Source organism: Balaenoptera acutorostrata, chromosome 7 (genome assembly GCF_949987535.1).
Source record: "Balaenoptera acutorostrata chromosome 7, mBalAcu1.1, whole genome shotgun sequence".
In the NCBI taxonomy this organism is placed as follows: domain Eukaryota; kingdom Metazoa; phylum Chordata; class Mammalia; order Artiodactyla; family Balaenopteridae; genus Balaenoptera; species Balaenoptera acutorostrata.
The window spans coordinates 107,639,139-107,663,374 of NC_080070.1; the positions used below are offsets into that span (position 1 = coordinate 107,639,139).

Here is a 24,236-nt window from a genome sequence, read left to right on the forward strand (position 1 = left end):
CACACTGTTTAATTACTCTAGCTTCATTATATGGTTAAGTATCTTCTATAGCATTTTTTCCTCATTATTTTCCCCTTTTAGAATCTTGTTTGTTCTTAATTTTTCTTTCTCCCATAGGAAAATTTGAATCAGCTTCTCTAATTTTAAATCCTACGGGTAGTTTCAATGGGATCATATAAAAATAAAGATTAAGAAAGTGCTGAAATTATCATGTTTATCATGTTGAAATTGTTATCATGTCAAGAACATGGTATACCTTTCAATATCTTTTTATTCTTTTGCATATTTCTTCAGTATATCCCAAGGTGCATGTACTACCTTTTTTCTCTTCATTTACAGTCCTGTGCATCTTGACTTGGTGTCTTCCCACACCCCAATTTTACCTCCAGTGCATATGGAAGCCACACTTCATATATTGTGCTCAGAGTTATAGATATCTTGTGGTTTTATTGAAGACGGAGTTTGCCTTTTTGTTTTTCTTTTCCTTGTTGCTTTTGGGTGATTCATGAGATGATAGGGGGAACAGCTTTTTCCTCTTATTTAAAAAGCGGATGCTATTTCATTTACATGGTCAAATACTCTGGGATACCATCATGTTGACTGCAAGAAATCCAGTTTTTATCACCAAATATTTCTGGGAATCTCTGAAATGCTAAATAGTTCACAAATATGCTCGGAATATCATTGCCACCTCAGCTAGGCATCTGTCTCTCAGGTACTTCTCAACCATCTACAGTTAGCGTTTCTCTATCTCAAAACCAGGTGTTACCCCTTTCACCTATCCCACCTGTTTTCAACCTGGGGTAAATATTTACCTGGGCATATATGATGGCATTCCCAGGAGTAACAAGAACAATGATTCCAGAGTCTCAGTTTCCATATGTTTGCTTTCCTGAAATTGATCTGCCTGAGAATATGCCAGTGGTCTGTAGGTTCTCTTTTCCAACTTCTCCTTTCACTCTTCCTCTTTCACACGTAGTTAAGGAAAGGCATCGATCTCACCCATTCTAGATCTTACTATGTGCATTGGCTTGGGGGTGGAAAAGCATCTAGGTAGCAACCAAGCAGGCACTTCAGAATCCTGGTGCTTGTTGAGAAAGTGAGTGGCTGCAGTGATTGCGGTGATTGCCATTTGTAACTCAGGTGGTTCCAATTCTTGGCTCTCATTAGAGCTGAAGGAAGACTTAAAGGGATTGTCAGTGGATAGGCAATGTAAATTAATTTTTACTGATTGATTACTATGTTTTTGTTTTGTACATAGCTTGTAGAGATGTAAAGAAAATGAAGGACGTTACTATAATAAAGCTCCTTGTATTTGCACCTACTTCTATATATGAACAGTTGTCTCAAATGCATACATAAAAAGGAACAAAACTGGTGATAAATTGTCTAACTCTAGTAATAAAAGATGTTCATCTGTGTAGATATAAACTAATTTCTTTTATTACAGTATAGTTAATTTACAATATTGTGTTTCAGGTGTATAGCAAAGTGATTCAATTATATATACATTTTTTCAGATTATTTTCCATTATAGGTTTTTACAAGATATTGAATGTAGTTTCCTGTGCTGTACAATAAATCCTTGTTGCTTGTCTATTTTATGTAGTTTGTATCTGTTAATCCCATACTCCTAATTTATTCCTTCCCTCCCTCCCTTTCCCTTTTGGTAACCATAAGTTTCCTGTGTCTGTGAGTCTGTTTCTGTTTTGTATATATATTCATTTGTATTATTTTTTAGATTTCACATATAAGTGATATATAATATTTGTCTTTCTTTGCCTGACTTACTTCACTTAGTATGATATTCTCTAGGTCCATCCATGTTGCTGCAAATGGCATTATTACATTCTTTTTTATGGCTGAGTAATATTCCATTGTATATTGGGTACACCACATCTTAAACCAATTGTCTGTTGGTGGGCACTTGGTTGTTTCCATGTTTTGGCTGTTGTAAGTAGTGCTGCTATGAAAAATGGGGTGAATATATCTTTTCTAATTAAAGTTTTTGTGTTTTTCTGGATATATGCCCAGGAATGGGATTGCTAAATCATGTGGTAACTCTATTTTTCATTCTTTAAGGAATCTCCACACTGTTTTCCATAGTGGTTGCACCAATTTACATTCCCACCAACAGTGTAGGAGGGTCCCCTTTTCTCCACACCCCCTCCAGCATTATTATTTGTAGACATTTTGGTAGTCATTCTGACCAGTGTGAGGTGATACCTCATTGTGGTTTTGATTTAAATTTCTCTAATAATTAGCCATGTTGAGCATCTTTTCCTGTGGCTGTTAGCTATCTGTATGTCTTCTTTGTAGAAATGTATATTTAGATCTTCTGCCCATTTTTTGATTGTTTGTTTGTTTGATATTGAGTTGTATGAGCTGTTTGTATATTTTGGATACTAACCTTTTGTCGATTTCATCATTTGCAGATACTTTCTCCAATTCCATAGGTTGTCTTTTCATTTTGTTGATGGTTTTCTTTGCTGTGCAAAAGCTTATAAGTTTGATTCGGTCCCATTTGTTTATCATTGCTTTTAATTCTTTTGCCTTGGGAGACTGATCTGAGAAAACATTGCTATGATTTATGTCTGAGAATGTTTTGCGTACATTTTCTCCTAGGAGTTTTATGGTGTCATATCTAATATTTAGATCTTTGAACCATTTTGAGTTAATTTGTATATTTGGTGTGAGGGAGTGTTCTAATTTCACTGATTTACATGTAGCTCTCCAGCTTTCCCAACACCACTTACTGAAGAGACTGTACATTTTCTCCATTGTATATGCTTGCCTCCTTTGTCATAGATTAGTTGACCATAGGTGTATGGGTTTATTTCTGGGCTCTTTATTCTGTTCCATTGATCTATATGCCTGTTTTTGTTCCAGTGCTACACTGTTTTGATTTCTGTAGCTTTCTATCATTGTCTGAAATCTGGAAGGGTTATGCCTCCAGCTTTTGTTCTTTTCCCTCAGGATTGTGTTGACAATTCTGGGTCTTTTGTAGTTCCATGTAAATTTTAGGATTATTCTAGTTCTGTGGAAAATGCCATGGGTATTTTAATAGGGGTTGCATTAAATCTATAGATTGCTTTGGGTAGTGTGGCCATTTTAACAGTATTAATTCTTCCAATCCAAGAGCATGGGATACCTTTCCATTTCTTTGAATCATCTTCAATTTCCTTTATCAGTGTTTTATAGTTTTCAGCATATAGATCTTTTACCTCTTTGGTTAAGTTTATTCATAGGTTGTTTTTTTTTTAATGTGATTTTAAATGGGATCTTTTTTTTTCAACTTTCTCATTCTGGTATTTCATTGTAAGTGCAAAGAAATGCAACAGATTTCTGTATGTTAATCTTGTATCCTGCTACTCTGCTGAATTTGCTTATCAGCTCTAGTAGTTTTTGTGTGGGGCCTTTAGGGTTTTCTGTATGTAGTATCATGTCATCTGCAAATAATGACAGTTTTACCACTTCCCTTCCAATTTGGATACCTTTTATTTCTTTTTCTTGTCTGATTGCTGTGGCTAGGACTTCCAATACTATGTTGAAGAGAAGTGAGAGTGGGCATCCTTATCTTGTTCTAGATTTTAGCAAGAAGGTTTTCAGCTTTTCACCACTGAGTATAATATTGGCTGTGGGTTTGTCATAAATGGCTTTTATTACGTTGAGATATATTCTGTCTATACTCGCTTTGAATTTTATCCAATGGATGTTGAATTTTATCAGATGGTTGAGTTTTATCAAATGGTTTCTCTGCATCTCTTGAGACGGATCAAGAATGGATGTTGAATTTTATCAAATGGTTTGTCTGCATCTCTTGAGATGATCATATGGTTTTGTCTCTTCTTTTGTTACTATGTGTTGTATCACATTGATTTGCGTTATGTCAAACCATCCTTGTGACCCTGGAACGAATCCAACTTGATCATGGTGTATGGTCCTTTTTATGTATTGTTGGATTCAGTTTGCTAATATTTTGTTGAGATTTTTTGCATCTATATTCATCAGAGATATTGGCCTGTAATTTTCTTTATTTGTAATGTCTTTGGTTTTGGTATCAAGATGGTGGTGGCTTCATAGAATGACTTTGGGAGTTTTCCCTCCTCTTCAATCTTCTGGAATAGTTTAAGGATTGACATAAGTTCTTCTTTTAGAATAGTTTGAGAAGGATTGGTATAAGTTTTTCTTTGTATGTTTGGTAGAATTCCCCAAGGGAGCCATTTGGTCCTGGACTTTTGTTTGCAGGGAGTTTTTGTTTGTTTGTTTTTTGTTTTGTTTTGTTTTTACAGACTCTATTTTGCTTTGTGATTGGTCTGTTCAAATTATCTATTTCTTCTTGACTCAATTATGGCAGGCTATATGTTTCTAGAAACTTGTCCATTTCTTCTAGCTTGTCTAGTTTGTTGTCATAGTAGTCTTTTATGATTTTCTATATTTCTGCCATATCAGTTATTATTTTTCCTCTTTCATTTCTTATTTTGTTTATTAGGCTCCTCTCTCTCCTTGGTGAGCTTGGCTAGAAGTTTGTCAATTTTTTTTGCCTATTCAAAAAAGCAGCTCTGGGCTTCCCTGGTGGCGCAGTGGTTGAGAATCTGCCTGCTAATGCAGGAGACACGGGTTCGAGCCCTGGTCTGGGAGGATCCCACATGCCGCGGAGCGGCTGGGCCCGTGAGCCACGGCTGCTGAGCCTGCGCTTCTGGAGCCTGTGCCCCGCGACGGGAGGGGCCGCGATAGTGAAAGGCCCGCGCACCGCGATGAAGAGCGGTCCCCGCACCGCGATGAAGAGTGGCCCCCACTTGCCGCAACTGGAGAAAGCCCTCGCATGAACCAAAGACCCAGCACAGCCAAAAATAAATAAATAAATAAATAAATAAATAAATAAATAAATAAATAAAAATTTAAAAAAAAAAAAAGCAGCTCTTGGTTTTATTGATCTTTTCTATTGTTTTTTAAATTTCTATTTTATTTATTTCCTCTCTGATCTTTATTATTTCCTTCCTACTGCTGACTTTGGGTTTTGTTTGTTCTTTTTCCTGTTCTTTTAGGTGTTAGGTTAGGTTATTTGAGATTTTTCTTGAGGAAGGCCTCAAGATTGTTTCTTGAGGAAGGCCTGTATCACTATGAAGTTGCCTCTTAGAACTGCTTTTGCTGCATCCCATAAATTTTGTAAGGTTGTGTTTTCATTATCATTTGTCTCAAGGTATTTTCTGATTTCCTCCTTGATTTCATTGTTGACCCATTGGTTTTTTAAATAACATATTGTTTAGTCTCCATGTGATTGTGGGTTTTTTTCCTGTTTTTCTTTCTGTGGTTGATTTCTAGTTTCATACCATTGTTGTCAGAAAAGATGCTTGAAATAATTTCTGTCCTCTTAAATTTGTTGAAGCTTGTTTTGTGTCCTAGTATCTGGTAAATCCTAGAGAATGTTCCATGTGCATTTGAAAAGAATTTGTATTCTGAGTTTTTTGGATGTAGTGTCCTGCAGATATCAATAAGTCCAATGGTTCTGCTGTGTCTTCTAGGATCTCTGTTGCCTTATTGATTTTCTGTCTGGAAGATCTGTCCATTGATGTCAGAGGGGTATTAAAGTCTCCTACTATAATTGTATTCCTGTCAGTTTCTCCCTTTATGTCTGCCAGTATTTGTTTTATATATCTAGGTGCTCCTATACTAGGTGCATATATGTTAACAAGTATAATATCCTCTTCTTGTATTGATCCCTTTATCATTATATAGTGTCCTTCTTTGTCTTTCTTTCAGAACTTTGTTTTAAATTCTATTTTGTCTGATATGAGTGTTGCTACCTCTGCTATCTTGTTGTTTATATTTGCATGAAATATCTTTTTCTGTCTCCACTTTCTATCTATCTGTGTCTTTTGGCCTAAAGTGGATCTCCTGTAGGCAGCATATTGTAGGTTCTTAGTTTGTTTATCCAGTCTACTATTCTGTGTCTTTTGATTGGGGTATTTAGTCCATTGACATTTAAAGATATTATTGATAAGTATGTATTTATTGCCATTTTAAACCTTGTTTTCCAGTTGATTTTGTAGTTCTTCCTTGTTCTTCTTTGAACAAACTTTGTTCTTTTTATTTTTCCTTTTGTGGTTTGATGGTTTTCTTTTGTATTAAGCTTGAGTTCCTTTCTTTTTTTTTTTTTTTTTTTAATTTTGTATAGACCATCTTTTTCTTGCTTTTTTTTTTTAAAGGAATTCACGTTCTTTTATTTATTTATTTATTTATTTATTTATGACTGTGTTGAGTCTTCGTTTCTGTACGAGGGCTTTCTCTAGTTGCGGCAAGTGGGGACCACTCTTCATCGCGGTGCGCGGGCCTCTCACCATCGCGGCCTCTCTTATTGTGGAGCACAGGCTCCAGACGCGCAGGCTCAGCAATTGTGGCTCACGGGCCCAGTTGCTCCGTGGCATGTGGGATCTTCCCAGACCAGGGCTCAAACCCGTGTCCCCTGCATTGGCAAGCAGACTCTCAACCACTGCACCACCAGGGAAGCCCGAGTTCCTTTCTTTTTTATTTTTGTGAATCTATTGTATATTTTTGATTTGTGGTTACCTTGGTTTTCAAGTGTAACCCATAGCTATATCTACTTGATTAGAGTGATAGTCATCTAAGTTCAAACACGTTTTTTTAAAATCCGCACTTTTTAACTCCCCTCTCCCACATTCTGTGGTTTTGATGTCCTATTTTACATCTTCATGTTTATCCTTTTGCTATTTATTGAGGTTACGATCACTTTTACAAAAATGGTTTTATTTTTTAATCTATTTACTGGCTTATTTAAGTGATCTTCAGTCCTTTTATATATTTGCCTTTCCTATTGTGATTTTTCCCTTTCCTATAGATTTTTGCTTCCTTTCAATTTAGAGAAGACCTTTCAATATTTCTTTTATGATAAGTTTGGTATTACTGTATTTTTTAGTTTTTGCTTGTCTGAGAAATTCTTTATCTCTCCTTGTATTCTGAATGATAATCTTGCTGGGTAGAGTACCCTAGGTTGCAGGTTTTTCCCTTTCAGAACTTTGAATATATCATGCTACTCCCTTCTGGACTACAAAGTTTCTGTAGAGAAATCAACTGATAGGCTTATGGGGGTTCCCTTGTAACTGACTCTTTGTTTTTCTCTTGGTGCTCCTCTCTTTATATTTAACTTTTGCCATTTTAATTATGATATGTCTTAATGTGGGCTTGTTTGTGTTCCTGTACCTGGATACCTGTTTCCTTCTTTAGGTTTGGGAAGTTTTCAGCCATAATTTCTTCAAATACATTTTTTCATTTTCTATCCCCTTCTCTCTTTCTTCTCCTCCTCGAACCTGTATTATGTGTAGGTTGGCACACTTCATATTATCCCATAGATCTTGTTCATTACTTTCATTATTTTCATTTGTCTTTCTGTCTGCTGTTTTTATTGAGTGATTTCCATTATTCTGTCTTCCAGATCACTTATTCATTATTATGCACTATTAAGTCAGCTGTTCATTGCTTTTAGATCAGTTTTTATCTTGGCAACTGAGTTATCTAATATTGATTGGTTCCTCTTTATAGTTTCTAGTTCATTGTTACAGCGATCTGCATTTCTATTGGTAATATTTATTAATTCCTTTAGCATTTTTATTACTTTTTCAACTTGTAGCCTGGAGAGGTATTTCATTTTTGGTTTTTCAGAGGATTTTTCTTGTTCTTTTAATTGGGAGTAGTTCCTCTGCTTTTTCATTTCTCTGTCTCTATGAATGTAGGAGAAATAGTTATCTATTGTGGTCTTGAAGTGCTGTTTTTATGTGGGAGCATCCCTGTGTAGATTGTGGCAGTCCAATATTTTTGGCGTGAGGGCTATTTCCTCAGTGTGCTGACCATTATCCCCTTGATAGGAGGTGTGATTCATGTGGTATCCAGAGCCTGCAGATGTTGGGTGGGTCCTCCTCTTTGCTGCATGGCTGTCACAGCCTTGTCAGGGGTAGGGTCTGCTTCCTAGTTGTTGGAGTAGAAGCCCTGAGGGTTGGGTTTTATAAGGACCCATTGCTCTATGTCCTATGTCCCCAAGGAGGTGAACACAGAATCCACTGAGGCCCGTGTGGTCACAGCAAACCTATGCGCTGCCCATGCAGGTATCTGCGGTTTTGCACATAAGCAGCCCAAGGTCACATCCCTTTCTCTGTTGTGTTCATCCCAGACCCTAGTGCTAGGCTGGCGGTGGGGCCAGGGCATTGTGACTGCAGGATTCGAGGTGGTTGTGCTGCTGCCTGGGACCCAGGCTGCCTCTATGGTAGGGCTCTCTCCGGACCTTTTCACCGAGCTCTGGCTCCAAGCTGCCATGTGAGGAGTGCACTCACCAGGAAAGGAACCGCTGCATACTCCTCCCCACGGGCTGCCCACCAGGGTAACTGATATCTGAGTCCATTATCAGTCTTCCACAAAGCCCACCAACAGCCAGAGTCGCACTTTGCTGTGAGCACACTGACAGTGGGGCTTCATTGGCGGACCTGTGCCCCAACCGGCACCACTCTGATAGTAGGGCTCCAATGGTGAGTGCACATCCTATCTCAAGTGCACTAACCATGGCAGCCTGGACCCCACTCCAGGCCCTCTAGGCTGTCTCTGTGCAGCTAGACCAAGTCCTCTCCCAGGGTTCTTCCACCCGAGTTTTAGTGCTTAGCTGCTGTGTGTACTAGCAGCCCCACACAGCATGCATTTTGGGCTGGGAGGTACAGAGAGGTGGCAGCCATCAACACCAGTCTCTCTCTGCACTTATTGCTAGCAAGCCAGCACGCAGACACTCCTTGCAAGTGGAGTACAGGCTCCTCCAGCTTCCTATCTGTCCCAGCAGACCTCTCAGCAGACAGGGATTTCTCAGAGCAAGAGCCTTCCTATGCGGCCCTCCCTCCTTCACAGATCCCTTCCAGGAGCGCCATTCCCATCCTGATCCCTTTTTTTTTTTAATCCTACCCAGTTACATGGGGATCTTTCTTGCAGCTTTGGTTGTATAAGGGATCTTCTGCCAGTTTCCGGTTGGTTTTCTGTGAGAATTGTTCTGCATGTAGATGTAATTTTCACTGTTTATGGGAGAGGTGAGCCCCACACCCTCCTGCTCCACCCCTTTGATCCCCCCCTCCCAGCAGATTCAGCCTTGAATCTGTTAAACCATTTGCCAAGTAGGCTTGGTTGTGGAAATAAGTTGTGTGCAAAACACGGTGACACTGTGCACTGCGTCTGAGAGGGGACATCATGACCCAGCGCCCAGGGCTTGGAATAACAACTGGGCATCAGACAGGCTGAAAAGCCGAGAGAATGTGCAGACCTGAGAAGATGAGCAATTCCCTGATGTGCCCCTCAGTCTTAGGTTGTTCCAGGGTGAGACTATTTTTCCTGAGTCTTCACACCATTTTCACAGTCAGTAAATGGTAGAGCATATCTCTGTGAGTGCAGCAGATTTCTGAACCTCAGACCAGCCTCTGGAACTCATCTTGAACAAAAAGCCAGGATGCAAAACCTTCCCAAACATCTTTACTTCCTGGAAAATGTTTATCACCTGTTGCCTCCCCCTTTGTATCATCAGTCTGGCACTGAGATGACTTGATAAATAATGTTAGCAAAAAGCCATGAGTTAGGGAAATTTTTATGAAGTTTTAAATGTGTGTCTCCCTTCTGAACTTAGTAGCTTCTGAAAAATATACATTATCTTTTTGTCTACAGACTTGTTTCGATGCAATAAATATGAAGGACCTTTTTGTAAATACCTTGAATTTCCAGCAGAAAAATATTTAAATACGAGGGATCAAAATTATGTTTTAAATAAGAAGGAACAGATGTACTATTCTTTGTTATCATTGCAAGTTTAAGCTCGTTTAGACTAGCATGAAGTGTGCAGTTTAATCCTACCTTTGAAACAGTGTAAAATCAAGGCTCTATTAAAAGTATACTTTTTGTTGTGCCCTCAAGGAACTTATCTGAGATGGAACAAGCTAGATGCTGACATCTTTAAACTAGAATTAAGAACAGTCAATTGTAATTGTCCCACATAGGCAGGTACATCACTGTAAGGGAGTGTGGCCAGCCTGCCCAAGTCTCCCATGGCCTTTGCTCAGGCATAGATTTGAAAATGAAGAAAAGTCCTCAACATGAAGGAATTTTGAACTCTGATTAGGCCCATGCACATTGGCCACTTTGAGAGCTAGGAGAATTGTCCAGCCTGAGGATGCAGTCTCTGAACTGTTGACCTCTGCTGCTCGGGGTCAGCCAGGCAAAGAGAAGAACAAACACAGACTGGGAAGGAGCAGGCTGTCCAGTGTGAAGAGGGCTGATACTTCAGCCCAACCAGCATTCTGACTCACCCCATTCCATATGTCACCCACATTTGTTCCCTCTGCTGGGCAGCCCAGCATCCCCGAAATGCCTCTTGCATGTGGGCCTAAAAGCAGACTTACTGAGAGGATTGGCACACGAGCTGCAGCCGAGCATGTAGGCCCGCCAGGGGCACCTGCTTTATGAGGAGGTGTTCTAATAATCCCTTTGTATTCTCCTTGGGAGAAAGCTGTGAGCCCTAGTGATGCCCGGTCATTACTCCCAGTCTCATATAAGGCAAGATGATGGTCACATCCAGTCACAACTCTTCCAGCATCAAGAATACTGAGAGAGGGGCTTACCTGGTGGTGCAGTGGTTGAGAATCTGCCTGCCAATGCAGGGGACACGGGTTTGAACCCTGGTCTGGGAAGATCCCACATGCCGCGGAGCAACGAGGCCCATGAGCCACAACTACTGAGCCTGCACGTCTGGAGCCTGTGCTCTGCAACAAGAGAGACCGCGATAGTGAGAGGCCCGCGCACCGCGATGAAGAGTGGCCCCCGCTTGCCACAACTAGAGAAAGCCCTCACACAGAAACGAAGACCCAACACAGCCAAAAATAAATTAATTAATTAATTAATTAAAAAAACAAAAACAAAACATTAAAAAAAAAAAGAATACTGAGAGGAAGTAGAAAGAGAGCAAACCCACAGAACCTCGAAACAGAGAGACTTTGAGCAAGAGGTCATCGAGCTCTCCATTTTTTGCTTCTTCAGTACAGATTATCTTCTAAAAAGTGGACACTGTATGGATTTGCTTAATGCTCAGATTTGTATATTGTTTTCTGCAAATATATAACATATGCAAAGGTAACTGCCTTTGAATAAATACTCAGAATCATTTCTGAGTAAAACTTGCCTGGAAGAGAATGGAAGCAAGGACTCTAGCTGCTTTGATTAATCCATTAACAGATAAATATTGAGTAATGATGGAAAGTAGAAGATTTTGGCAACCTGGTTTGCAAATACCTACTAGACGAAGATAACCCATGTAACAACTGTGTTCTGAAACATCCCAGGAAGGCAGTTAAATAAAGAGCCCTCAGAGTAGCTTCTTAATGCCATGCTCAGTCTCCTCCCTAATAAACAGAATTTCCTGGAACTCTCTAGATAGTAATACAGATCAGAAGGAATGAAGATACAGCAGTTTAACGCTATAATTTGCTAATGGAAACATATTGTAATTACAACAGTAAACATCTATTGACCTATCATTCTACTGCCTTAGGTTCTGCTTTAATAAAAACCTTTTGCAAATTTGAATGTGCAAAGACATTGTTTACATAAGTGGTTATAAAGAGCCTCTAATATTACAGTAATTATTTTTGTTGGTTTCCATTTCTCTGAAAAGTACCCCTCATCCCCACTAGCATTTCCCACTCTATTACTGGGAAAGACATTAGGTTGCTAAAAGCTTCTTTTAATCAGTAGTAGCCTAATGAAATCACAATGCTACTGTCTTTGTATTCTGTAGCTACAGAAATAACTGTGATTAAGCATGTTTGTATTGGAGTGTGAGTATCTATTTCAATGCTTCTTTTGCTTGTCTCCCATTTTCTGTCTTCTTACAGATTTTTAAAAGTATTGGCTCTGATGAGACTGTGCAAGGGCAAGGAAGTCGGAGGCTGATCAGCTTTTCTCTCTCAGGTATGTATTGCTCATATGAAGGCCTTGTGGAGTGAATAAGAATGTCAGTCAACAGTCAGGAGACCCCTTCAATTTGACTCTTATCTATAAGTTACTCAACCTCTCTGTGCCTCAGTTTCTCCATCTGTAAAACAAAATTTTAAAATATCCACTCCATTCCCCTGTTGACTAAAAATTATGCACAACCTAAAAGTTGAGAGTTATGTTTTATTTGGTGGGAATTTTTAGGACTTCAAGCCAGGGAGGTAGCATCTCAAGTAACCCCGAGAGAACTACTCGGAGGAGGCGAGGGTGGGACTAGGATATATAGGAGTTTTGCAACAAAGGGCAGGTAGTCTGAATGTCAAAAGATTATTGTTAAGTAAAGAAAACCAGATGATCTCAAGTTAAAGCATTTAGTGCTTTTCTGTGTTTGGGAAGATGCAAGGGTCTGCATTCCTTTGATATGCACCTCAGCTATCTGGGGCCAGTATCCTGTGTTTTCATATCCTGAGTTTCCTCAGGGCTCACCAACTCACCATGGGTGGTGGCTGCAGTCGCTGATGACTGTGACATCCTTTGTTTACTGATATGGCAGGAAACATTCCATTTCTCACCCCTTGACCTCATAAGGGTACTAGAGGATTCAACAAGGAATAGATGCATTCCTTAGATGAGATGAGATGATGAGAAGAGAAGTTACCATTCTACTTTTCCTTCATGGCTAACTAGCAGTAATTGAGAGTTTATAAAGTGGAGGTAGGGGAAAGCCTGAGGCAAGAAGCAGCTAGCAGACCCTTGGTCTAAATAAAATCTCACATGAAATCCAGTTGGTAAAACAGATTAAAAACTGAGCTGCTAGCAACCTAAGTGTCCATCAACAGATGAATGGATAAAGAAGATGTGGCACATATATACAATGGAATATTACTCAGCCATAAAAAGAAACGAAATTGAGTTATTTGTAGTGAGGTGGATGGACCTAGAGTCTGTCATACAGAGTGAAGTAAGTCAGAAAGAGAAAAACAAATACCGTATGCTAGCACATGTATATGGAATCTAAGAAAAAAAAAGAAAGAAAAAAGGTCATGAAGAACCTAGGGGCAAGACGGGAATAAAGACACAGACCTACTAGAGAGTGGACTTGAGGATATGGGGAGGGGGAGGGGTGAGATGTGACAGGGTGAGAGAGTGGCATGGACATATATACACTACCAAACGTAAAATAGCTAGTGGGAAGCAGCTGCATAGCACAGGGAGATCAGCTTGGTGCTTTGTGACCACCTAGAGGGGTGGGATAGGGAGGGTGGGAGGGAGGGAGACGCAAGAGGGAAGAGATATGGGAACATATGTGTATGTATAACTGATTCATTTTGTTATAAAGCAGAAACTAACACACCATTGTAAAGCAATTATACTCCAATAAAGATGTTAAAAAAAAAAAAAACTGAGCTGCTCAAAAAAGTACACTTGTGGAAAGATTAGTGAAATCCAAAAAAAACCTGTCATTTAGTTAATCATAATTAGTTAATAGTTAAGAGTAATTTAGTTAATTTTTTAGTTTTCATCATGTACCATAGTTCCGTAACCTGTTAACAGTAAGGGAAACTGGGTAGACTCTTCTTTGAATCTAAAATAATTTCAAAATTAAAAATATAAAGAAAAACTGAGTTGCTCTGGCTAAAATGATATACAGAGTTCAGAGCCCCATGCACTCAATTTCACCCTAAGTGGTCTTTGCGAAGATACAATGGCATGAAGCTGTAGGGCACAGAACTGTTCAGCACAGTTTGAAAACTATTGCTTAGCTTATTATCAGACCAACAAATATTGTAGGCCATAAATATCAGAGATCTGAGATCACAGAAATGAAGTTCATGAGTGTCCTTGGGAGATGGACGGTCAACTGAGGCTTTCCATGTCTAAGTGAGCCCCCAGTAAAGCAAACGTGTGTCTAAAGATCCATTGATAAGTGATAATAACAAGGTTAATACACAAAAAGTCAGTCTCTTTCCTATATACCAGCAATGAACAAATGGAATTTAAGTTAAAAACGCAATACCATTTACATTAGCACCTCCCAAAATGAAATACTTAGGTATAAATCTAACAAAATGTTGATATGTTCAAGATGTTTATAGGGAAAACTACAAAACTCTAATGAATTAAATCAAAGAAGAACGAAATAAATGGAGATATATTCCATGTTCTTGGATGGGAAGACTTAATATTGTAAAGATGTCAGGTCTTCCCAAACTAATCTATAGAATCAATGCAATCCCAATCAAAACTCCAGCAAGTCATTTTGTGAATTCTGACAAACTGATTCTAAAATTTATAATGAGAGGCAAAAGACCCAGAATAGCCAACACAATGTTGAAGGAGAATATCAAAGTTGGAGGACGGATGCTACACAACTTCAAGACTTACTATAAAGCTGCAGTAATCAAGACAGTGTGGTACTGGTGAATAAAAGAAAAAAACAGAAAAATAGATAAATGAAATAGACTAGAGAGCCCAGAAATAGACCCCCATATAGTCAGCTGATCTTTGGAATATGAGCAGAGACAATACAGTTGAGCAAAATAGTCCCTTCCATAAATGGTGCTGGAACAACTGGACATCCACATGCAAAAAAAAATGAATCTAGACACAGACCTTATACCCTTCACAAAAATTAACTCAAAATGGATCATAGACCTAAATGTAAAACACAAAACTATAAAACTCCTAGAAGATAACATAGGAGAAAACCTAGATGACCTTGGGTAGCATGGTGCCTTTTTAGATACAACACCAACGACATAATGCATGAAAAAAAATTGATAAGATGGACTTCATTAAAATTAAAAACTTCTGTTCTGCAAAAGACAATGTCAAGGGAATGAGAAGACAAGCCACAGACTCAGAGAAAATATTTGCAAAAGACACATCTGATAAAGGACAGTTAATCCAAAATATACAAAGAACTCTTAAAGCTCAACAATATGAAAACAAACAACCCAGTTGAAAAATGGGCCAAAGATCTTATGATCTTGTCAGACATCTCACCAAAGAAGCTATACAGATGGCAAGTAATCATATGAAACGGTACTCCACATCATATGCCATTAGGGAAATGCAAATTAAAACAACAACTGGATACCAGCTATGTACCTATTGGAATAGCTAAAATCCAGAACACTGAAAGCACCAAATGCTGGTGAGGACGTGGAGCAAAAGGAACTCACAGTTATTGCTGGTAGGAATGCAAAGTGGCACAGACACTCTGGAACACGGTTTGGTAGTTTCTTTCAAAACTAAACATTCTCTTACCGCATGACCCCATGATCACATTCCTTGGAAATTACCCAAATGGAGTAATTTTCATACAAAAACCTAACACAGATGTTTATAGCAGCTTTATTTATGATTGCCAAAACTTGGAAGCCATCAAGATGTCTTTCAGTAGCTAAATGGATAAATAAACCATGGTACATTCAGATAATGGAATATTATTCGGTGCTAAAAAGAAATGAGCTATCAGGCCATGAAAAGACATGGAGGAATCTTGAACGCATATTACTCATTGAAAAAAGCCAATCTGCAAAGGCTGCGTACTGTATGATTTCAACTATATCACACTCTGGAAAAGGTAAAACTATGGAGATGATAAAAAGATCAGTGGTTGCTGGGAGATAGGGGAAGGAGAGATGAATAGGCAGGGAACAGAGGATTTTTAGGGCAGTGAAAATACTCTGTATGATATAGTAATTATGGATACATGTCATAATGCATTTGTCAATGCCCAGATAGTGTACAATGCCAAGAGTGAATTGTAACGTAAACGATGGATTTTGGGAAAAGAAGTAAAGTATCTCTCAACTGTGATTATGATGTGTCGATGTAGGCTCATCAGTTATAACCAATGTATCACTCCGGTAGGGGATGTTGATAATGGGGGAGGCGATGCATGTGTGGGCAGGCAGTATATGGGAAAATCTCTGTACTTCCTTTTAATTTTGCTATGAATCTACAGCTACTCTAAAAAATTAAGTCTTAAAAGAAACCCATTGACAACATTAGCATGTGTCTGTCTAGGTTTAAAAAGAAAAGAAAAAAGAAGAAACTCAATACTTTTGTATTACTAGGACAGAAAACTAACAACTCCTGATTTGTTATTCTTATGTTCCCATTGAAATGCTTGATAACAATTATTTGTACAAACCTTCAGAAGCAGTAGAAACCCAGGAAAACTACTCTACTGTCTGCCAGAAATGAAGAATTTTCACTAACCAAAGCTCACTAAAATCCTAAAGCCTAAGAGGGATGCCATACAGGATGGACAGCATGGGGCTGGGGAAGGAGACGAAATATCCATTCACTGGTTCCCATTTTGGCTCTACCATGTAGACATGGGCTCACACACTCACCACAGGAAAGGAAACCATGCCCCCCCACCACCACCACCACCAGCTTGGTACAAAAAGCTACTTTATAAGGTGATCAGGATGGACTCATCTCCTACAGCCCCCAATATATCATTTTTCTTACACTTATCTCAAGGAAAAAATTGCCAGCAATGAAATGTGACTGGAGATGTAAAATTAGCGACTAAAGAAGCAAGCCTGGAATGGTCGTGGAAATATAATACTTAGTAGTTGAATATGTATATGTTTAATTCACTACGTCTGTCAAGGAAAAATAAAAGTAAATACTGCTTAAAGTAGCATAATAAATTCCATGCCTCAAAGAAAGATGAGATAAAAAGATCATCAAATCTACAGCTAAGCAAAGCCCACAAAGTATCAAAAAGTTGACTAGATGCTGGTCACCTCCAGGTGTAAAAGTAGGGACGAGAATTCCAACAGCAGCTCGTTGGACAACCAAACTAAATAAAGATGGATAATACCAGGGGTACACAACCTACTCATGGATAAAGAACAGACATTGTGACTTGAAGAATGTGTGGGGAATAGATTCTACCTTAAAAAAAAAAAAAAGTTGAAGGACATAACACTCAAGAGAAAAAAGACAAGTATTTTGTTGGCAAATATCTGTTCAAGAGAAATAAGGGATTTATCACTCGTCTGCTTGTAGACTATAAAATACAGGAAAGTACAGGACCTATTAAGTAAGAGGTCTAGGATGAAGAAAAATAGTAAGATACGGTAGACTGACTTGAGATTCTCTCCTAGAAAACATAGAAGAAGGGTCAGACCTAAAAAGGATAAGGAAGTAAAAAGATGGATGACATATACAGAGCCAATACATAGATATTTAATGTTTTTGATGAAATGATCAGAACAAATTGAAAGGAAATAATAGGAGAAAGGTTTCTTGAGTTGAATGTGATCTTGAATCTTTAAATTAGATTATAAGGTTCTAAGGAAAAAAATGTATGTACAGAGACCAACATCTAGACAAATGCCAATTTTTTTCTAATTTTCTAATGCAGACACAGTAGACATCTGAGTGGAAAACGCATGATACTTACCAAAGAATAAACCTCATGTTAATCTCAGACTTGTCTTCTTATCATACAGAATGCTAAAATCATGAAACAAAGGCTAAGAGTTTTAAGGGTAGCATGTTTTAGCCAAAGATTTCTGTGCCCACCAGGTTGTCATTTATGTAAGAAGGCAAGAGAAACACATTCTCAGGATTGCTAGGACTCAAAGAACTTCACCCTTGCATCTTATCTGAAAGTAATATGTGAACATCCACGCCAGCATACAGAGAGATAAATTTAAGAAAACTCAAGAACTGGAGATATTGCATATAATTGGACTGCTTTTCTTTTTAGAATTTAAAACGAGAAATAACCAGAAAGATAGATCATGGAATTGTCTCCTCTGGAAATTTTCCAGAGTAGAGTAGACATGTCAAAGCAAGACTGTTGATGCAAATGCTTTACTTCTCAAATCTGTTTATATATTCAGTTTTTACCACTCCTTGGTGGTAATAAATTTCCTGTGTAACTACTATCCCTTTAATTTTCAATGAATTAACACTACAACCTTAAAAATCATAAAGGCAAATACAGATTTTTTTCACAAGTATTGGAGACAATTTAAATATTCAAAATTACCACAGAGCCAAATAATGAAATACTATATACTGTTTAAGAATTATGTATACAAAATGTTCTAAAAGACATGGGACATCCTTATGATATAATCCAGGCAAAAGAAAAAATTTAGGGTACAAGTTTGTATATATAGTGTGGTCACAACTATGCAAAGAAAATTACTGAAAGGCCATAAAGAAGAAGTCTAGCAGTGGTTGCCACTACACAGTGCAATTTGAAATAATTTTAAAATTCTGTTTCTTTTCCTTCTATATTTAAAAAAGTTACAGTAGGCATCATGTTTATCATCAGAACAAAAAACTAATGCAGGAAAAAATGGGGGAAAATTAAGTATTTTCCCATTTATGTATCATTTACTGTTGGAAAATCACAAAACTCTGTGTTCTTACAGACATCCATTCCAACAATCTCATAGTTGAAGAAATTGAGACCTGAAGAAGTTGTTTTCTAAAGTTACAAAGCTCAATAGAGAGTGTTCCAGAACTAAAATCTGGATATACTGACTCCCAGCCGAATGCTCTTTTAACTCCTAATTAACTCCTTATTGCAGCAGGTTTCAAACGTTTTTACTCCATGAAACATATATTTTTATAAGTATACAAATTGAACTTAAACTATAAAAGCTCACTGAAGGGCATGAAAGGAGGCATGAAAAAATGAAGAAACATATGTTCTTGAATAGGAAGTATTGTAAAGTTACCATTTCTCCCAAAATTAATCTATAGATTCAGTGCAATTCCAATCAAAATCTCAATTTTTTGGAGGGGAGCTGATTAAAAAATTAAAAGATTAATCCGGAAGAATAAATGTGTGACTGGTAAAGAAAGATGTTTTCTTTTGGAAAAAAGCAAGAACAATAAAGAGTAACTAGACTTATCAGGTATCAGACGTATGATAAAGACATTATGCAGATCTAGACAAGTTGTTTGATGGAAGAGAATGTTTTAAAAAGACCCGTTTATGCTTGAGAATTTGACCTATGCCAAAGTTGTCATTTTTATAAAAAGGTAATATCACATAATGGTTAAAAACACAGACTTTGGAATCAAAAAAGCAGGTTCAAATTTCATTCCTGACATTGACCAACTCTGAAGACCTGGTCAGGTTACTTAACTCAGAAACATCTATTTTCTCTTCCTCAAATTAGGGATGTAATAACTATCTTGTAGAGTTTGTGGTTAGGATTAAATCAGATAATGTATTTGAAGGGCATAGAATGGTCCCCAGAATTTAGTAGCTAATCAGTAAATGGCAGGCAGTAGTGGTAGAGGTGATGAAGGTGATGATAGTCATTATTTTATGATGGATAAATCTATATGTCTGTCACACTCTGGGCCATATTCCCCAACACCACCCCCAGATTTGATGATTCACTGGGAGAACTCAGCATGTAGTCATACTCATGACTATAATCAGTAGTCAATTACATTGACTATAATCAATGTAATCAATTACATTGAAAAGATACAAAGCAAATTGTGAAGGAAAAAGGTGCCTGGGATGAAGTTTGGAGGAAACCAGGCACAAGTTTCCGCAAGTCCTCTCTCACTGGAGTCACACAGCTTGGGTTTATTTCTCCCAGCAACAGGTTGTGAAATACTATGAAATACTATATACCAGGGAAGTTCATTACAGACTCAAGAGCCCAAGGTTTTGATTGGGGGCTGGTCATACGGCCAAATTGCTCCTAGCACCTACCAAAATTCCAGACTCCCAGAAGAAAAGCAGGTGTTCAGCATAAACCACGTAGTTTGCACAGACACTTGAGGCACAGAGAGCCACTCTTATCAATTCTGAGATGTGGGAACCCTCCTGAGATCCAAGTTCCCAGACCCTAGCCAAGGACCAACCTCAGAAACAGACCTTTCGAAGGAGAGAAGTCTCGGGCTGCTTTGTTACTTCTTTTCTGCACACATTCCCATGGGTGTAGCGTGGGTTTTGCAAATTTCTGTGATGTTTGTACTTTCTAACCTTTATTCCGCCTCATGGCAGTATATTATAATGCAAGAGAGTAAGAATAATTTCATTATGGAGACATCCTTGAATCAACTCAAAATAACATTTAAGTAAATGCACATGAAAACTTCTGTACTTTTTTGATCGGTAACAAATTCCTCCAACACCTCACGACTTACACCATACTTGAGAATCAGTTCGATGTATTTTTACCTGTTTCTTTCACTTATATATAAATATGAACAATTTTTGGAGGAAAATACTTTGATAATAGAAAATTTTTAATTATATTTTTTGATATCATATATTTCTAATAAATATAAGATGATTTCAAATTATCTCAGAACAGCCATAAACCATTATCACAAATGACCTCTCTCTCTCTCTCCCCCCGCCCAACACAGAGCATGAAATTGTACATGATCAGACCTTTTCAATTACATGGAACGGCTCAGTTGTCAAAGCCTTCCCTCCTGACCACATGGTCTCTCCTCAGAACCCTCCTCACTGATGTGCATTAGCTCCATGGAGGCCATGTTTTTTCCTTTCCTCCAATGTCCGTGCTCTTTGCTCTTTTAATCCTCGCCTTTCTCTTTATTTCTTCTGATGCACTGTCTCCTTACTCAGTGAAAATCATATTTACTGTGAGCCTAGAGCCCTTGTTTTTCTGTCTTCACTTTGAGGAAGTGGTTCCTGCTTCCCTCGTGGCGCAGTGGTTAAGAATTCGCCTGCCAATGCAAGGGACACGGGTTCGAGCCCTGGTCTGGGAAGGTCCCACATGCCGCGGAGCAACTAAGCCCGTGCACCACAACTACTGAGCCCGTGTGCCTAGAGCCCGTGCTCTGCAACAAGAGAAGCCAACGCAATGAGAAGCCCGCACACTGCAACAAAGACCCAACACAGCCAAAAATAAAATAAAATTCACCTGGACCCACTGAATTTTCCAAGTTGGATTTCCTCCCTCAGTGTGCACGAGGTTTCCTGAGGTGACCCTCAGCCCCTCACCCCAACCTGCCTGAGGAACGCCAGAAGCCCAGACCACTAGGGGTCAATGGTCCTCTCTTGAAAAGCATAGTGACCACAATGCCAGTCTTATTACAGGCACTTCTTAACCAAAACAATTTAATAAGTAAATGTTCATTTAAATCAGTAAACGTTCCATGTAATGGGTTCTGGAGACATATCAGTCTATATTTGTAATGAGGTGGAAAATGGTCTAAAGATTGAAAAACTTTTTACATGTTTCAGATGGACTCTTCTCCTTGTGTGAGGCCTAATATAATCTTTAACCTTGCCAAAACACATGAAATTAAAATATCCTCTGTTTGATAGATTTCCAGGCCATGGGGTTGAAGAAAGGGATGTTTTTCAACCCAGACCCTTACCTGAAGATTTCCATTCAGCCTGGGAAGCATAGCATCTTCCCTGCCCTCCCACACCACGGACAGGAGAGGCGATCCAAGATCATCGGCAACACCGTGAACCCCATCTGGCAGGCCGAGGTGAGTGCCCGGGCCCTGAAAAGGAGCTTAAGGGACAACAAAACGATTGACCCTGAAGCCCACATGCTACTCCCTCCCTCCTTGGAGCCCCAAACTCTGCTGCTAAGTTCATGGTTCTCTTGGTCCTGGAAAGTCACCATGTTCTCTTTGGATTACAACTCCTAGAGATCTTGATTAGTCTCACAGCGCGGGACCATGAAACTATTCATTGCAGCTACACTCAGTCGCCATACACAGTCAGCCTTCTGTATCTGCAGGTTCTGCAGGTAGGGATTCAACCAACCTTGGATGGAAAATATTTGGGGGAAAAAAAAAATTCCAGAAAGCAAAACTTGAATTTGCTGCACACAGGCACTATTTACCTAACATTACATTGTATTTGCAACTATTTACATAGCATTTACACTGTATTTGATATTGTAAGTAATCTGGAGATAACGTAAAGCATACAGGAGGGTGTGTGTAGGTTATATGCAAATTCTATGCCATTTTATGTAAGGGGACTTGAGCATCCATGGATCTTGGTGTCCTCAGCGGGTACTGGAACAAGTCCCCCAACATACCGAGGGACAACTGTAATAGCCTCTCGCTCTGATTCTGAGCTTGCACCTGAAAGCAGGACAGGAGAAGGAAGTGATGTGTTTTAATCCAAGCATTCTCATTCTTCCCACGCATGTGGTCCTTAAGCAAGAGTGCCAAATTTGAATTGTGTCCCTCTGGACCAGTTCCAGAGATTCTGAAACTGTCAGGTTTCCTAGGACAGGTAAATCAATAAGCCTTAAAATAACACTAAGATATGGGGTTGCATATTGTTTGATTTAAATAGACACGGAGGCTGATTGTTCATGCCATCTTCCTGGTTTACACAGTGCTAGGCAACTTGCTGGAGTTTCAGATACTTTGTTTTATCTGATCCAGGCCCTTCTCCTCTCCTACCTGTGTCTGCACCACCAGCTGGGAGCTAGGAGGTTCCTCAACAAAGCCTCATCAGGGTCAGCCTCTCAGTGACTAAGTCCTGTCCTAGAGAATCAGCAGAAAGTTGTCACACCCACTGACTGCCTAGCTCCCTGCTTTAGCTTGAGGGTATAACCTGCAAACTGCATGGCTTGGGAGACAGCGGGGCTTAGGGCATGGAAATGCCACAGTATATAATGTAGGGGTTAAAAGTACAGATTTGCAGTCACACAGACCTTGGTTCAAATCCCAGCTCGGCCAGTTGTATAACTTTGAGAAATCAGTTATCCTTAATCTGAGCATCAGATTATCCTCATCAGGCTGGTACTGATGGAAATGTGTTACTACTACCCTGGGCACTCGCTTTGGGCAGGGCTCCTTCCTTTATTCTTCAAAGTAGATCATCTCTGATGCAGAACTTCCAAGCATCCTTGACAAGAAAGTGTAGATATTTGGGGCCAAAGCTTTTTCATTGTCTCTTAAATTATACCACCTACTTCCTAGGCTTAATTTAGCCTGACCCAGGTTTTACAGAAGATCAACATTAGAGCTTTTAAGTGGCCGTCAGGGAAATAGAGTTGTATTTGAACTTCTTACTACTCTGGTTATCAACAGACTCTAAAGCACCCACAGGACCGCTAGCATGGAATCATGAATCTCAAATTATTTGTTTCTTCAGTCCCGGCTGTTCTCGCCAATTATTTATGGACTCCTCACTCCATTCCTGGAGATAATACAAGATGCCACAGGAATTTATAGCACATGGAAAAACAAAAAACAAAAAACAAGCCTCTCTCTTCTAAAGAACTTTAGAGCAGCTTGTACTAAGACATTTAGTCATAAAGGTATTATAAGTCTCAAAGAACATTTATAAAATCCAGCACCATCAGAATATGTTTTGGCTAAAAATGTCAACTAGAATTCACTTTAAGTTCTGAAATTATTTCCGAATCTTTAGTTCAGATATACTTTGCTCTGCAAGGACACAGGCCAACTCTCACTCTTCCTCTGCTCTTGACCTCCTCGTTCTTTCCAGTGTGCTGTGGGGAAGGTCGGCATCCTAAGATAAGTTTCACCACATGTCTCCCTGACAAGGCTCAGACTGAGGATAACTGATTTCTCAAGTTAAACAGCAAGTAACTGGCTGAGCTGTCTACCAAACGTAAATCAGATAGCTAGTGGGAAGCAGCCGCATAGCACAGGGAGATCAGCTTGGTGCTCTGTGACCACCTAGAGGGGTGGGATAGGGAGGGTGGGAGGGAGGGAGACGCAAGAGGGAAGAGATATGGGAACATATGTATGTGTATAACTGATTCACTTTGTTATAAAGCAGAAACTAACACACCATTGTAAAGCAATTATACTCCAATAGAGATGTTAAAAAAAAAAAAAAGAAGGGGTGTGGGGTTGAGGAAAAAAAAACAAAACAACACAGCGTGGTTTGCGTGATTGCAAAGCTGTATTTTCAAACCCCTAAATTAGCTTACACTGCCCAGAGCTCAAATGTGGGGGTCTCAGCCCCTGGGCAGAACATTCGAGTCCTCAGCGACCCAGCATTGCTCACCACTTGTGTCAGTTAGGGATGTCTCAGGCTCTAAGCCAGAGGAAGCCTGGTCAGCTGTGATATTTCTCACAAACCGGAAGTCCAGGAGGAGGTGGTCCAGGCAGTACAGCTACTGAGCACGGCCACCAGGGACCCAAGCTCTCTGGGTCTTGCCACTGCACCTTAGCAGGTGGCTCTCATCTTCCTGTCTTAAAGCCTCAAACCCAAGTTC

At 39.2% G+C, this 24,236-nt stretch overlaps 1 protein-coding gene across 3 annotated transcripts in view; it reads left to right on the forward strand.

The window, feature by feature from the left end:
* The window catches only part of HECW1 (HECT, C2 and WW domain containing E3 ubiquitin protein ligase 1), a 314,499-nt gene that overhangs the window by 131,488 nt on the left and 158,775 nt on the right, over positions 1-24,236 (forward strand). For all 3 annotated transcript variants that reach the window (XM_007187728.3, XM_057549480.1, XM_057549481.1), the window contains 2 exons: positions 11,925-12,000; positions 21,338-21,507. In XM_007187728.3, the coding sequence (XP_007187790.2) occupies positions 11,925-12,000; positions 21,338-21,507 (246 nt within the window). The remainder of the gene's footprint in view (positions 1-11,924; positions 12,001-21,337; positions 21,508-24,236) is intronic.